The sequence below is a fragment of the Archocentrus centrarchus genome, unplaced genomic scaffold, assembly GCF_007364275.1.
Source record: "Archocentrus centrarchus isolate MPI-CPG fArcCen1 unplaced genomic scaffold, fArcCen1 scaffold_32_ctg1, whole genome shotgun sequence".
Lineage (NCBI taxonomy): Eukaryota > Metazoa > Chordata > Actinopteri > Cichliformes > Cichlidae > Archocentrus > Archocentrus centrarchus.
The window spans coordinates 3,397,501-3,412,507 of record NW_022060260.1 but is presented as its reverse complement, the minus strand read 5'-3'; the positions used below and the strand labels follow the sequence as shown (position 1 = coordinate 3,412,507).

The following is a 15,007-nucleotide window of genomic DNA, read 5'->3' as shown; positions in this document are numbered from 1 at the left end:
CTCAGCCACCGCTCTTTCCAGCCCAGGAAAGTGAGCTGGTGGTTCCCTCCATCCAGTTCCACCTTCGTCGCTGATGTCACGTTTGGCCGACTACCAAGGCAGCTCCAGAGATTGGTACAGAAGAAAACTCCTGCTCCAAACTATACACCAGGTCTTCCAAACATATTCTGCTAAGAACTGAATCTAAAAAATTGTCACCCAACTTCATTGGGCCTTTTGAAATAGACTCTCTAATCAATCATGTTACTCTGCACCTCAAGCTCCCTTCCAAATTTCCCAGATTAAACCTGTTCTGTCCAGCCCAGGTCAACACCTCCACAAATGACTAGGATAGTACCTGTAGTGCTGAGCTCTGTCTCCTTTAGTTTTCAGCCTTGTGTGATGTAAAGCCAGTAGGCCTTTATCACATGACCTCAGAGACCTGGGGGAATGTACGGATGCAGGAGTTCACTGATATAAGTTAGTGCTTGACCATGAAGACTTCTGTAAGTCAGGACCAGAATCTTAAACTGGACTGGAAATTAATGGGGAGCCAGTGTAGCTGGATCAGTAACAGTGTGGTGTGAGAATACTTGGAAGACTTTGTCAGATGCCTCGCAGCAGCATTCTGAACAACCTGGAGATGCTCCAGGGAGTTTTTGCTAAGACAAGTAAATAAAGCATTACAATAATCCAGACGTGAGGAAATGAATGCATGGATAGCAATCAAGTTCAGAACATGACACAATGTGACTTAACTTAGCAAGGTTCCGCAAATGATAGAAACAACAGTCAACCAAAGATTTGACATGGGTATCTAAAGAGAACGCAGAGTCAAAAGTTACACCAAGGTTCCTAATGGAAGATTTACTAAATTTGCCAAGAGGGCCAAGAGCTTCCATTATCCTCGGTATAAATCTATCAGGGGCAGAAATGAGGACTTCAGTTTTTTCATCATTAAGTTGGAGAAAGTTATCAGCCATCCAACTTTTGATAGATGCTAAACATATAATCAGCAACTGTAGCTTAGAGACATGTTCAGGCTTAAAGGAAATATACAGCTGAATGTCATCAGCATAACAGTGATAAGAAGTGCCATCAAAAGCGCTCAGGATATGCTGTACAGGAAGCAAATACAATAAAAATATTAAGAGCCCTAGGACAGAACCTTGGGGCACACCACAAACAACGGAGGCTGGAGAGGACCTGTGCCAAGAGGCAGCCACACAGAAGCATTGTTCAAATAAATATGAAGTGAACCACTCTAAAGCAGACCCAGACACACCCACCCAATGTCTCAGTCTATTGAGCAAGATTTGATGGTCAACAGTATCGAAGGCAGAAGTAAGGTCCAACATCAACAAAACAGAACATTCTCCTGCATCACTATGCAACAAAATGTCACTGGAAACTCTAACAAGAGCTGTTTCTGTGGAATGAAACCTACGAAAACCAGACTGATATTTGTTGAGGATATTGTGTTTGTCCAGGAAGGCTTAGATACAACCTTTTCCAGAATCTAAGATAGAAAGGGTAATTTTGGAATTGGTCTATAACTGTTGAAAATAGAAGGGTCAAACTTGGGTTTCTTTAAAAGTGGGTGAATGACAGCGTTCTTAAAATAAGTGGGTACTTGACCAGTGAAGTATTAATTATTGAAAGCACACAGGGACTGATATGGCGGAAGACATTTTTGAACAGAGAGGTAGGTAGAATATCAAGAGAGCAAGAAGATGCTTTCATTGACTCCACTAATTTTTCCAACTCAATTAAAGAAATAGAAAAACTATAATAACAGGCCAAGCTGGAGCAGGGACAGTCAGTGAAGAACCAGATGGGGAAATATTAGATCTTATATTACTGATCTTATCTACCAGAAAAGAAATAAAATTATTACAATCTTCATTTGAAGAAATTGGAACAGCAGGTAGAGCAGGAGTAAGAATATCAGTAATTGTGTCAAATAACACTTTTGGATTCCCCCTGCTCTTTATGACCAGGCTTGAGAAATAGGCAGCCCTTGCATCTTTGACTGCATTGTTAAAAGAAACTAAAAGATCCTTTAAATGAAGCAAATAAACATGTAAACAAGTTTTCTTCCATAGGCGCTCAATTTTACGACAGTCACGCTTTAAACAGCGAATGCTGTCATTTACCCAGGGCGAATCTCTTTCAGACTGCACCTTCTGCATAAGATGTAGTCCACCTGTGTGCACCTTCCTCCACTCTTATACATGCTATGTTCCTCTCTCTTCTTGAAGCATGTGTTCATCATAACCATTTCCATAACTTTCATACAATTCCTACCATCTGTCCTTCTACATTTCTACATTAACACCATGCCTAACCAACAACTCCTCATCACCCCTCTTCCCTTCACCTACATGTCTATTGAAATCTGCTCCAATCACTATTCTCTTCCTCCCGGGGACACTTTCTACCATTTAATCCAGCTTACTCCAGAAATAATCTCTCTTTTCTAACTGACATCCAACCTGTGGGACATATCAACTTTGGCCATGTCCTGACCAACCCAGTATGGAAATCTTATTCTTTATGATCTGCATGTTTATTTGACCAATATTTTACACTAGATGCCCTCCCTTACACAACCCTCCCCATTTATCCAGGGTTTGAACTGGCAGTACTGATAGCAAACAGGTCAACAATTTATAATTAACATTTCTCAAGATAACATTTCCAAAGAATTTGGGGATTTCTTTATCTAAGATTCAGAGAATCTAGAGAAATCTCTGTACCTAAGAAACAATAAAGGGACAAGGGACAGAAAACCTGTTGTCTGTGCATGAAGGACACAACCGCATTCATTCTTTTATTCTTCTAGTAAAAGAGTTGAGTCTGGGTATTAAACTGGAATCTTTAACTGCACTCCAGAGCTGTCACCCATTAAAAATCTTTTGCACAGAATGAAATGGAAAAAATAAGAAAAACATATCATTTCATCTGTCCTAGATAATGTCCTTTCTCTTCATCTTGGATACAGCAAAAAAAAAAAAAAAAAAAGAAAGCATTTCAAAAACTACAAATCAGTATCCTCCATTTCTAAATGTCTGTAAAGTGTCCCAGTTACTTAATTTACGTATACTTAATTTTTCAAAAACAAAACTTCTCAGTTTCAATTTGTCATCTTTGTACAACTTTCAATTTAAGATAATTACTTAGATTGTTTGCAAATCATTGCAATTTATACACAGCATGCCAGCTTTTTTGAAAACAGTTTTAAAAAGTAAAAAAAAAATGATGCTGTCACGATCAAGCAATTTTTCCTCAAGGTCCCAAAGGACATACACAAGATAGATTTGCAAAATACTTACCTTGCATCAGAGAAAAACTCTTTGGATAGTTGAAATAAAAACAAAGAAAAAAACTGCAAATGATTTAAGATCTTAAATAAATTGGACAGATTGAATTGAAAGAGAACAAGGGCTTTTCATTACTTTTTCACACACACAAACACACACACACACACACACACACACACACACACACACACACACACACACACCTCAAAGATAGATGGTGTCAGAATCTTCTGAAACTCAGGCTGTTAGGGATGACAGAGATTATTTAAAATGGGTCTAAGAAGCTGAAATGTCAGACTTACTGGGCGGCTGTGAAGCAGAACCAACTTGGTGACTCGAATGTCAAGTCTTACTCCGAGACTTGGGTGATGGAACATGTTGAAAACCTGGAAGAGAGTATTAGTACTGATTGAACCGCATGAGAAAAAAAGTAGGCACATGAACAAACAGAAAAGCGAATGTCAAGGTGTATGGGACAATTTTCTGATCATATCCCTTAGAAGTAATGCATAAATGTATTTGTATATCTTGTTTAAAGCAAATAAACAAATACAAAATATTTTTGCATGATTGCAGCTGAATATTTCCATCCATTTGGATTACTTTTTACATAAAGAACACATTTGACTATCAAACACAAATAAAACAACTAAACCCAGAATGGCCTAAATAAATACTAACTTGTTATGTATTTAAAACAATTTGGGTTTTTAGTCTGATCATGGGTGACATAATTGTGCAATAGTGCTAATCACTTAACTAGCATGTCAAGTTAATCGGTGATTGTAAATTAGCTCTATGTGTGAGAATGTGTAGTGGTCTGTCCCTCTGCGTTAGTCTTGTGATCATAAAGCTAACACACTATAGGGTATAAAGTTACCCTTTGAGGACTGTAATAGGCTCCAGTCCCTCTGCAACTCTTAAGTTGTACAGTATAGGCAGTTAAGAATTATGTATTTAAGATATACTGGGTTTTTAAGTTTAGTTCATGTAATAAAAAAATATATATTATATATATATTTGCAGTCATACCATGACAGTGTAGTAGTGTAAGTATGAGGCCACACAGTATACAACTGAAAAAACTACATTGCAAAGCTACTATTAACATAGTCACACTGGTCCAACTCTGAAAGAGTTTAAGCATTAATTTCATGTCATTTCATTTATTTTTTTCTTAATTAAAAAGTAGCACCAGTTCTTATACAGTAGAGGAACTGATTATTAAAATGTTACCCAGTCTCAGTCGAGTCACACATGAACAGGTTTTTCTGGATACTAATCTGGCTTCTTTGTTGAGCTTCTGCCTTCCTACTTCTACCTTTTAATTTTTTTAAATGAAGCTGACCTAAATGTTCAGATTTTGAACACAAAGTAACTTATTTCGACACTGGTTTAAGAACGTATCAGTTCTATATTGAAATAAACATTTTAAGTTTGACTTAATAACCTCCTGGAAGTTTAATTTCTGAAAATCATACCATATTCATAACAGTCAGCAGGAACCTCTGTGCTGCCTCAGCTCCATGGTACTGGACCATGTCCGAATCTGCCACCACCACTGTCTCCACAGTGTAGATTTCATGCAGGCGAATGGCATTTCTCTTCCCACGACCCTCCTCACTCTCTTTTGACCTATTTTCCTTCTTCTTTCCTACCAGAAAAGAAAGACCAAAGTCAAAAAACACTATATCAAAGGTAGAGTCATGTAAAAAAAATAAATGCCTACATCCCATGAAAATACTTAACTTTCAAATAATCAAACATTTGATTGGCTCTGATTCAGTGCCAATAGACAAGATGCTATACTTAAACAGAAACACTTCAGTCATTTATTCAACAGAAATGCAAACAGATGTAATCTTCCGGAGAAAAAGTGCAACCAAGCAACCTAATATTTCCCTCTTTAGAAAGAATCTATGGAAAATTGCTCAACAAATTTATTTGCAGGCTAGCTGAAAATTTTCAGCACTCTGCCTTGCCAAATTCCTTCAATTGTAAAATGTTTAAGGATTTTTTAATTATTTTATTTTCTTTCCCCCAAATAACTATTAAATTAGTATTTCTAATTTTATTTTTGCATTCAATGTCTATTTCAAATTGGTTCAAAGAGATTCCACTTCAAGTTTTGGACAGATGGCCTTATGATTATCAAGAACTATTTAATTTGATGCAAATTTATAGCTGAATTTACTTCAACTGACTGCAACCTGCCCACTGCCCTTGCCAGCAAAGCAACCCTAATCACCACCATTCTTCACAGTTGGTAAAAATCTGAAAAGACAAGTGTTCTACAAAAGTATCTGGCACAATGCTATTAGTGTTGGGTGCAATGCATTACTGTAATCACATTCCCTTTCACTGTAAAGCATTAATGTAACACAATACTATACTAAATTTCATAATCACATTATAGTCACAATTAAACCCTTATTTTTACTCTTCAATGATCTGCAGGATGATGAGATAGGAGAAAATCAAACTGAGTTTGTGTGCAGGAAGGAGGAAATGGTGGAGCAGAGCAGAGATATGAACATTACTTTTCTTTTACTGAAAAGGAAAAGAATGCAATGTTAAAGTGCAAGCTCCACCCAGGACAGACACAATTATCCACTGCTGCCAACACAACATCAGATATTTGCAAGGATCGGCAAAGACAACATGCTAACACAAATGTAGTGTGATGTTTAAGCTGAGTGTATACTGACCCCAGCCAAGCAGCTTAATCTTTAACAGGTGACAGAAGCAGTCAGACTTGTAGCATCGTAGCCTCCATTTCTACTCATACTTCTTTCTATAGAAGAACTGATGAGGCAATCGCTGTGCTCTTGAGGATGGTTTCCAACTTTGCTTTTGAGTTTGTGTTCATACTTAAATATTAAGAGCTGGTTTTCCAGACAGGTATTAAGCCAAATACTAGACTAAAACTGCCATCTAAAACAAATTAATAGCAGCCATCTTTCTCATTTGTGGTTTGAAATAGTCCTAGACCTAGACAACTCCAGGACTAACTTGAAGCTTAAATTCAACCTTCAAGGAGGGAGGCTTAACTTCAGATTGTTTTTTGTAAAAGAAGACCAATGGAATACTTCAACTACATTAATGAAGATCAGTTTCACCAGCTCAACAAAATCTTGCCAACAAAGCTGTCCCACCTCAGGAATCTGATGAAATTAGTTTTCATTTGTTTAAGATGCTGCATTTTCATCATTGAAACAGCTGTTAATCATAGATGCCTTCATCACTGTGGACGCCCAGATGCCCCATTGGAAGAGTCTGCATGCAGAGATCCAAAAGCATGCAGACTAAAAATGTTTAGTTAACACATTTAAGTAGATGCACGTTTAAACACATATTTTCTCATCATTTATTTTTTCATCCTTCTGCTCAGATCAGATACATTGTCTTTTATGGATAGTGAGTCCATTTTCTGGGGACCAATACTGACAGACATTGCCACCCTTGCTTCCGAGGATGTGGACGGCAAACCATTTTGCAACTCTTAAGTAATTTCCATATAACTTTCTCATTGAAAGAAGAAAATATCAGATAAAAGTAAATTAAATAAGGAGTTTAAAAGGAGAAAAAAGAAAAGTTAAAGTGAAAAGCTTTATATTCCCTATAAACCCTTATGTGATGGTCATTGATTGTCATTATTAACTATTATGTTCTTAAAATGTTCCTGGCTCTACTTTATTTCTGTCAGTAATTCATCCAACAGATCTTTGTCCTAATGTGCAGGTCCTCCACGAGTTTTAAACCTTTTTCTTCAGGCTTCATTTTTTTTAGATTACTAAAATTTTAATTCTCAACAACTGTGTAGAATTTGTATTGTAAGCCAGATTTATCTCCTTACTCACAAAAGAGCAATGAGATAAATCTGATGAGTCTCTTACCTGAAACTGTCACATTGTTCTTGTAGATTTGTGTACTTAGGCACTGAATACCATACCAGTAGCTATCCAGTGGTTTCTCATGCTCTGCACATGTTTTGATCATAGTCTGTCTTGTCTCTCTCTGCTGTCTTCTCTTTCCCCTAACGAGCCACCGTGGTTGGCTGCTCCTGAGCCTGGTTCTGCTGGAGGTTTCTTCTTGTTAAAAAGGAGTTTTTCCTTTCCACTGTTGCCAATTGCTTGCTCATAGAGGTTGTCTGATTGTTGAGCTTTATTTCTAATATTGTAGGGTCTTAACCTTATAAAGCACCTTGAGGCAACTGTTGTTGTGAATTGAATTGAAAGTTAAGTTGAATTGAATCTCTTGCCTCTTGTCTTTTGTCATTGTTTGCCTTAGACTTGCCTCTGCAGTTCCATAAATTTTAGGCTTTTTCTGGATCCATTCCTTGTTTTATAGGTGATTTAAATCTTGTTTAATATAGTCCAGGACTGTGCAGGTATTGGTAATTTATATTAATCTGTGTTTTAGAAAGCCATTTTTTAGACCAGAAAATAACTACCCTGGATTAGGGTCTATTCCTCACTTACTTTAAGTAATTTCCCCTTTCCCCATGAAAGAAAGCTTTTATGTGTCTTCATTAGAATAGGAATCTGTGTTAGTGAGTCAGACCATAGCCTAAGCTCCATACTAAAACTACTTTCAGATGCTCCCTTATTCACAAAAGGTTCCTATAGTGCCATATACTTGGATTTGGCAGATTTTTTTTTTTTTATACCAAGTGCCCTTCCTGAAAAAAACCTCCAATTTGTGTCTCCTCCAGGAATTGAACCAGGGAGCTTTAATTTGTTGGGCCAATGTGTAAACCACAGCCTAAGGGTTGTTCTGCTACATTATGATTATTCATCTCATGCCATGTCAGCTACATGGCAGTATAACAAATTGCTTCCTCCAAGTAGTAATTAAGTAACATAATGAATTGCTTTATAAGCAAGATTCAAACGAGTAATGTTTAATACACATAACTTTTTTAAATAACCCCAACAATGACTATTACTGTGGCAAAAAATACATCTCAGATCATGCCCAAAGCAGAAGAATGCAAAAGGCCTGGTCTTAATACTGGAAGAGCATATGGGAGAAGGATGCAACACACAACACCAATGCTCAGTGGCTAGTGGGCCTAAGAGCAGACCACAGCAACCTCCTGAACAGGCTCCGGTAACCATCACGGAGACAGACATCCATTAAAGAGTCTCACATATGAAGAATTGTACAACACCAGGCCCTGATATGATTCACACCTACAGGATAAAGAAGCTAACTGCACTCCATGAGAAACCTGGTAGCACAAATGAACCAGCTGCTAGAGGCTATGACACACCCAGAATGGCTAACTGAAGGTTGGACGGTCCTGATCCCCAAGGATCCCCAGAAGGGACCAGTCCCATCCAACTACTGGCCAACAACCTGCCTCAGACCAACATGTAAACTCCTGCCAGGCATCATAAGAGCTAAGATGAAAAGGAAAATGGCTAAATACATGAGTGGAGCCTAGAAAGGACTTGGCAGTAACACCAGAGGAGCAAAACACCAGCTACTGATAGATAGAGCAGTCACTCGAGACTGTAATACCTGATACTACATTTCCACCACTGAGATGCCGGTGCTCGTGCCAGTGCTGGTGTTGGTTTCAGTGAATCTGCGAAACACTTAAGAATGGGCCCGCATTTCCACTGCGCTTTGTGAACTGATCCTTTACGCATGAGTGTGGGTGGGTCCTTGTCTGGACACAGAAGCCAAAGGGCACAAAAGTGGGAGAACACGATTCCCTTTCTTGTGCTGTGAACATATTTTACGGTCCAAACAAAACTATTGCAGCATCTGTGTGAAGCACAAGGTATACATAGACAGTGATTATGACCAAGACGACAAGTACGCACTTTGTGTCCTTTTATCTGTGACATGAACTGATACAAAGCAGCAACTTCAGGGTCCAACCTAACTCACAGCCATGAAAATCGCATTGCTTTTCTTGTGTTTCACCATGCAGTGAAAGAGCAGTAGAAAACTTTATGTTGAGATGGCAGAGTCACGCCCTTCTGCCACTTTCATCACACGTTCTTGGTTTGAGACCAGCTAGCTTGTGGTACTGGAATTGAACCCGAGTGAATTTGCGGTGGAAAAAATGCTGAACCGTTCAAATACTGGCACCGGCACCCAGTTGGTGGAAAAAGTGCCAGAGTGACCAACCTAAGCACTGCCTGGATTGAGTTGGCAGAGATACCAGGGGAGCAAAAAGCCAGCTACTGGTATTTAAAGCAGTCACTCAAGACTGTAAGACCAGACTGACCAACCTGTGAACCACCTGGATTGATTACAAGAAAGCCTATGACTTGATGCTTCATACATAGATCCTGGAATGCCTAGAAAAATCAACAGGACCCTAAGAGCTATTACCCCAACAAGCCTTCATCAGGAACTCAATGGGGATGTGGAGAACAACACTGAGGCAAACTTCAAGCCAACTGCACAAGTCACTGTCAAGTGCAGGATTTACCAATGAGATGCTCTGTCCCTACTGCTGTTCTGCATAGGCCTGAACCCCCTCAGCCTGATCATCAACAAGACTGGCTACGGATAGCGACTATGGAATGGAGAAAACATCTGTACCCTTTTTTACATGCTCAGTGGCTGGTGGATCTAAGAGCAGACCACAGCAACCTCCCTGAACAGGCACCAACCTGTGCACCGCCTGGATTGACTACAAGAAAGCCTATGACTCAATGCCACACACGGATCCTGGAATGCCTACAACTGTACAAGATCAACAGGACCCTAAGAGCCTTCATCAAGAACTCACGGGCAACTCACGGATACTGACTATGAAATGGTGCAACCATCAGACACCTCCTGTTCATGGATGACATCAAGCTGTATGCCAGAAGTGAACGAGATATTGATTCACTGATCCACACCACTAGAGTCTACAGCAATGATATTGGAATGTCATTCGGACTGGAGAAGTGTAGTCAGATGGTAACTAAAAGGAAAAGTAGTCAGAACTGAGGGGATTGCACTACCAGATGGCAACATTGCAGACACTGAGGACAGCTACAAGTACCTGCAAAGAGTAAGGTAAGTCCTAAGGAGTCAGCTGAATGGGAAGAACAAGATCTGGGCTATCAACACCTACACCCTGCCAGTTGTCAGATACCCTGCTGGGATAATAAGCTGGGTGAAGTAGAAGCCACTGATGTCAAGACAAGAAAGCGCCTTACCATGCATGGAAGGTTTCACCCTAAATCAACCACCCTGAGACTGTACACTAAGTGGAAGGAAGGAGGCAGAGGACTAGTGAGTGTCAGAACCACTGTCCAAGATGAAACAACAAAAATCCAAGAATACATCAAGAAGATGGCCACAAAGGATCACGTGCTTAATGAGTACCTCAGGCAGCAGAAACCCAAGAAAGAAGAGGGGCAAGAACAGGAACCATCATGGAAGGACAGGCCTCTGCATGGCGTGTACCAGATAGAAGAAGTGGCTGACATAGAAAAATCCTACCAATGGCTGGCCAATGCTGGGATGAAAGACAGCACAGAGGCACTAATCATGGCAGCACAGGAACATGCTCTAAGCACAAAATCAGTAGAGGTCAACCCAGTGACGTGCAGTCAGGGGAGGCAGGTGAGGCACGGCCTCACCTGTCATCGTGGAAATATAAAATTAAAAAATAAATTAAATGGTTATATTCATTCAGTGATTTGTATTTTAAAGTTCTTTTCCATTTAACTACACTATTTTTAGATTAGTTTTTTCAAAATCGCTGAATTTTCGCATTTGCCGGTCAAATACTAAGAGACGAACGGTGAGGCACCAGCCCGGCGAGCCGCACCACGGATTGCGCAATCCGCGGTGCGGCTCAGTATATTCATTGCCAGTGACTACTAACTGTGCTGGCATGCTATGCAGTGAGACCGGATTACTTTCCCTTTGCATGTGGCTATTAAAATGTTCTAACACTTTTACTATATGAACTAAATTTCTATATTTTAGCTGGTGTATATAATGCAGTTTTTTTTTTTTTTTTTCATTAACAACTGTATGTGTGTGTAATGCATTCTTGTGTTAAGCGATCATGAAACTGCTGCGAAGAGACACTAGGTGAGGCACGCAGTTCTCATGCCTCATGGTAGGGGGTGCTGGTGATCCCAGGGACTCTACGACTCCTCGGCGGCAAGCTACCATAAACAGTTAGCAAGGCCAGTTAGTTTCTCCTGTTGCTTGGCCTTATGTTCAACATGGAAGATTACATAACTCAACCGAAAGAATTTTCTAAACTTTTCTGGACTTTCAATCTAAGCAGAAGATAATAATTAAAGGAAGACCAACACCGGAGCTAAAAGGTTTGCTTCAGACTATGTTAATGTTAAACAAAACAACTGTTGCCAATCAAATGGTGAATAAGCTATATGTTTGTAAATCTAATGTGATGACGTCAGTGCCTCACCAGTCACGACCCTCACCGCACGTCACTGGGTCTACCACACCAGGCAAGACCCCAGGTGCAGGCTGTGCAATGATGCCCCTGAGACAATCCAGCATATAACAGCAGGGTGCAAGATGCTAGCAGGAAGGGCATACATGGAACGCCATAACCAAGTGGCCGGCAAAGTATCCAGGAACATCTGTGCCGAGTATGACCTGGAAGTCCGAAGACCAAAATAGTAGGAGGAGCTGGAAAGGATGTGGAAGATGAAGGTAACAGTGGTCCCCATGGTAATCGGAACACTTAGGGCAACGACCCCCAAACTGGGAGAGTGGCTCCAGCAGATTCCTGGAATGACATCCGAGGCCTCTGTCCAGAAGGGCACAATCCTGGGAATAGCTAAGATACTGCGCAGGACCTCTGGTAGAGGACCCAAGCTTGGAGAGCAAAAAGACCACCGATAGGGGTGAGCTGGGATTTTATATATTTTATAGATAGATAGATAGATAGATACATAGATAGAGAGAGAGAGAGAGAGAGAGAGAGAGAGAGAGAGAGGAGAAAAGCACCAGTAGTTATAGCAGTCACTCAAGACTGACAAACATGTGGATTGACTACAAGAAAGCCTATGACTCGATGCCTCGCACATGGATCCTAGAATGCCTAGAACTATACAAGATTAAAAGGAACCTAAGAGCATTCATCAGGAACTCCAGTCTAACAAGACTGGCTACAGATACCGACTACAGAATGGAGCAAACATTAGCTACCTCCTCTACATGGATAACATCAAGCTGCATGCCAGGAGTGAACGAGACATTGATTCACTGATCCACACCACTAGGATCTACAGCAATGACACTGGAATATCATTCTGAGAACTAGAGAAGTTTATTCAGATGGTAACAAAGAGAGCAAAGGTAGTCAGAACTGTGGGGATTGCACTACCATAAATTAAATTTTCAATATCTTCTTTCTTTAGTCTCCATTGACTTGAGAAATTGAAGAAAGAATGACAGAAAGTCATGTCCTAAGTTAGTTGTACATTAATGTGAGTAGAACAATGTCTGCAATCACAAAATAATGAAACTAATAGGCGATATTGCTGCCTAAATTAACCTATTGTATGTTTAACATAAATTCTAACTATCCTGGCTGCCATCAGACACCTTCACATATGTAAATTGTCTAACTGTGAGATCGAGGTTATTCCACAGATCTGTGACATGATGATGGATAGAAGGGAGCCTGAAGGTAGGTTCCCCTGTATTCCTATCAGCTGCAGGATAGGTGGTACAATTCTAATCCCTTCCTCCCACTACTACTGAGCTGCTATAACACTGTTTTAAGTTGTCATTTTGTGACATAAACTTAGCACAAAAAGTAAGGAAATTTGTGTTTGGTCATTTCTTTCTTTCTTGTAACAATGTTTCTCGGCAATAAATCTTATACAAGCAAGCCTGTTTATTTCCTCTTAAACAGTGCCACATCTGTAAGGAAAATGTATTTGTGGGTTAAGCAGCAGAGTATGTGGGTTGCACCTATGAAAAACATGCCAATTCTTCTCTCAACACGAAAAATTACACTCCAATCCAAAAGTATTGGGACAGTAAGGCCCTTATTTTTGCTGTAGACTGAAAACATTTGGGTTTGACATTAAAAAAAATCAATATGATACAAAAGATCAACATTGCAGCGTTTATTTCCAGGTTTTTACATCTAGATCTTATTCACAGTTCAGAAGTTAACACCTTTTGTCTGAACCCACCCATTTTGCCCACTCTAGTGAGCAAAAAGGTTACTGCTTTCAGTCTCCTATTTAGCAGGTAAACTGCATGCTCTATAGGGTTTAAGTCTGGGGGATTGACTAGGCCAGTCAAAAACTTTCCACTTAACGCCCCAGATGAATTCATATGTAGTTTTGGCAGTCTGTTTTGGGTCATTACCTTGCTGCATGATGAAGGATCTCCCAATCAGTTTGGTTGCATCTTTCTTTAAATTGACAAAATGTTTCTGTAAACTTCTGAGTTCACTGTACTGCTGCTGTCATATGTAGCATCATCAATGAAAATAAATAAGCCCATCCCAGAAGAAGCCTTGCAAGTCCAAGCCATGACATTATCTGTGTTTCACAGACGAGCTTGTTTGTTTGGGATCGTGAGCAGATCCTTTCTTTCTCCAAACTTTAGCTGTTCCATCATCTTGGTAAAGGTTAATCTTTGTCTCATCAGTTCATAAAAAAATCCCAGAATTTCTGAGGCTTATCTCTGTACTTCTTGGCAAATTCCAGACTGGCCGCTATATTTTTGTTCATGAAGTTTTCTGCAAAAAGTAGATTGTGATACCTTCACTCCTGCCCTCTGGAGGTTGTTGCTGATGCCACTAACAGTTGTTTTAGGGTCTTTCTTTACTGCACTTACAATGTTTCTGTCATCAGCTGCTGTTGTTTTCCTTGGTCTACCTGTTTGACATCTGTTACTTAGTACACCAGTGACAACTTACTTCTTCAGGACAAATGGTTGTACTGGCTATGGCCAATGCTTGTGCAATTGCTCTGATTGATTTTCCATCTGCTCTGAGCTTCACAATTGCTTGTTTTTCCACCCATGAACAGCTCTACAATAAATAAAATTTATTGTATCCTTACTCACATGTCAGGTAGTTGTCATAACAGATACTCCAGAGTTTCTGCAGAACTTTCAGACCCATAGAAGATTTCCATTTTCAATGCATGGTGAGACCCAGCCCATAGGGAACTGAACTTTATAGTCAGAATACCTAAAGGTTCGTAGGAGAGGCTGTATTCTACCACATTCATTTTCATATGTGCACATTATTATTTTATTGTTTATTGGTTGTATCACAGAGCATAAGCACTCATGTGGTTGTTGACCTAAAATACTTTAATACAACCAGATTATTGTTCTAAATTCTTCTGAATCTAGGCTGAAAAAGTGTTTTAAAAATATTGCTCAGTCACTGTAAGATGGCTGAAAACAAGCAGACAGAAGGAATGCCGTCCAGGATTTTTGCATGTGCATTATTGCAAATGCCCCAATTATGAATGTATAGAAACAATTTACCGTATTTTTCGGACTATAAGCCGCTACTTTTTTCCCACGTTTTGAACCATGCGGCTTATAGCCCGGTGCGGCGTTTCTGTGGATTTTTCTTTAACCACCAGGGGGCTCTTTAGCAGGATATGAATCATGGGACGTCAAAGTTGGAAATCAAAGAAGAAAGCGCCAACAAGTGCTAGCAGCAGGCACAAAAGAGATTTTTTTCAAACTCCCTCATCATGGAAACCACAAAAAGAACTTCC

At 39.7% G+C, this 15,007-nt stretch overlaps 1 protein-coding gene across 1 annotated transcript in view; it reads right to left on the bottom strand.

Annotated features, from left to right (window-relative positions):
• Positions 1 to 15,007, bottom strand: part of adamts17 (ADAM metallopeptidase with thrombospondin type 1 motif, 17) — a 182,014-nt gene that overhangs the window by 134,409 nt on the left and 32,598 nt on the right. Inside the window, exons 4-5 of the mRNA XM_030724178.1 lie at positions 4,784 to 4,956; positions 3,605 to 3,688 (exon numbers count right to left, since the gene is read on the bottom strand). Of these exons, the coding sequence (XP_030580038.1) occupies positions 3,605 to 3,688; positions 4,784 to 4,956 (257 nt within the window). The remainder of the gene's footprint in view (positions 1 to 3,604; positions 3,689 to 4,783; positions 4,957 to 15,007) is intronic.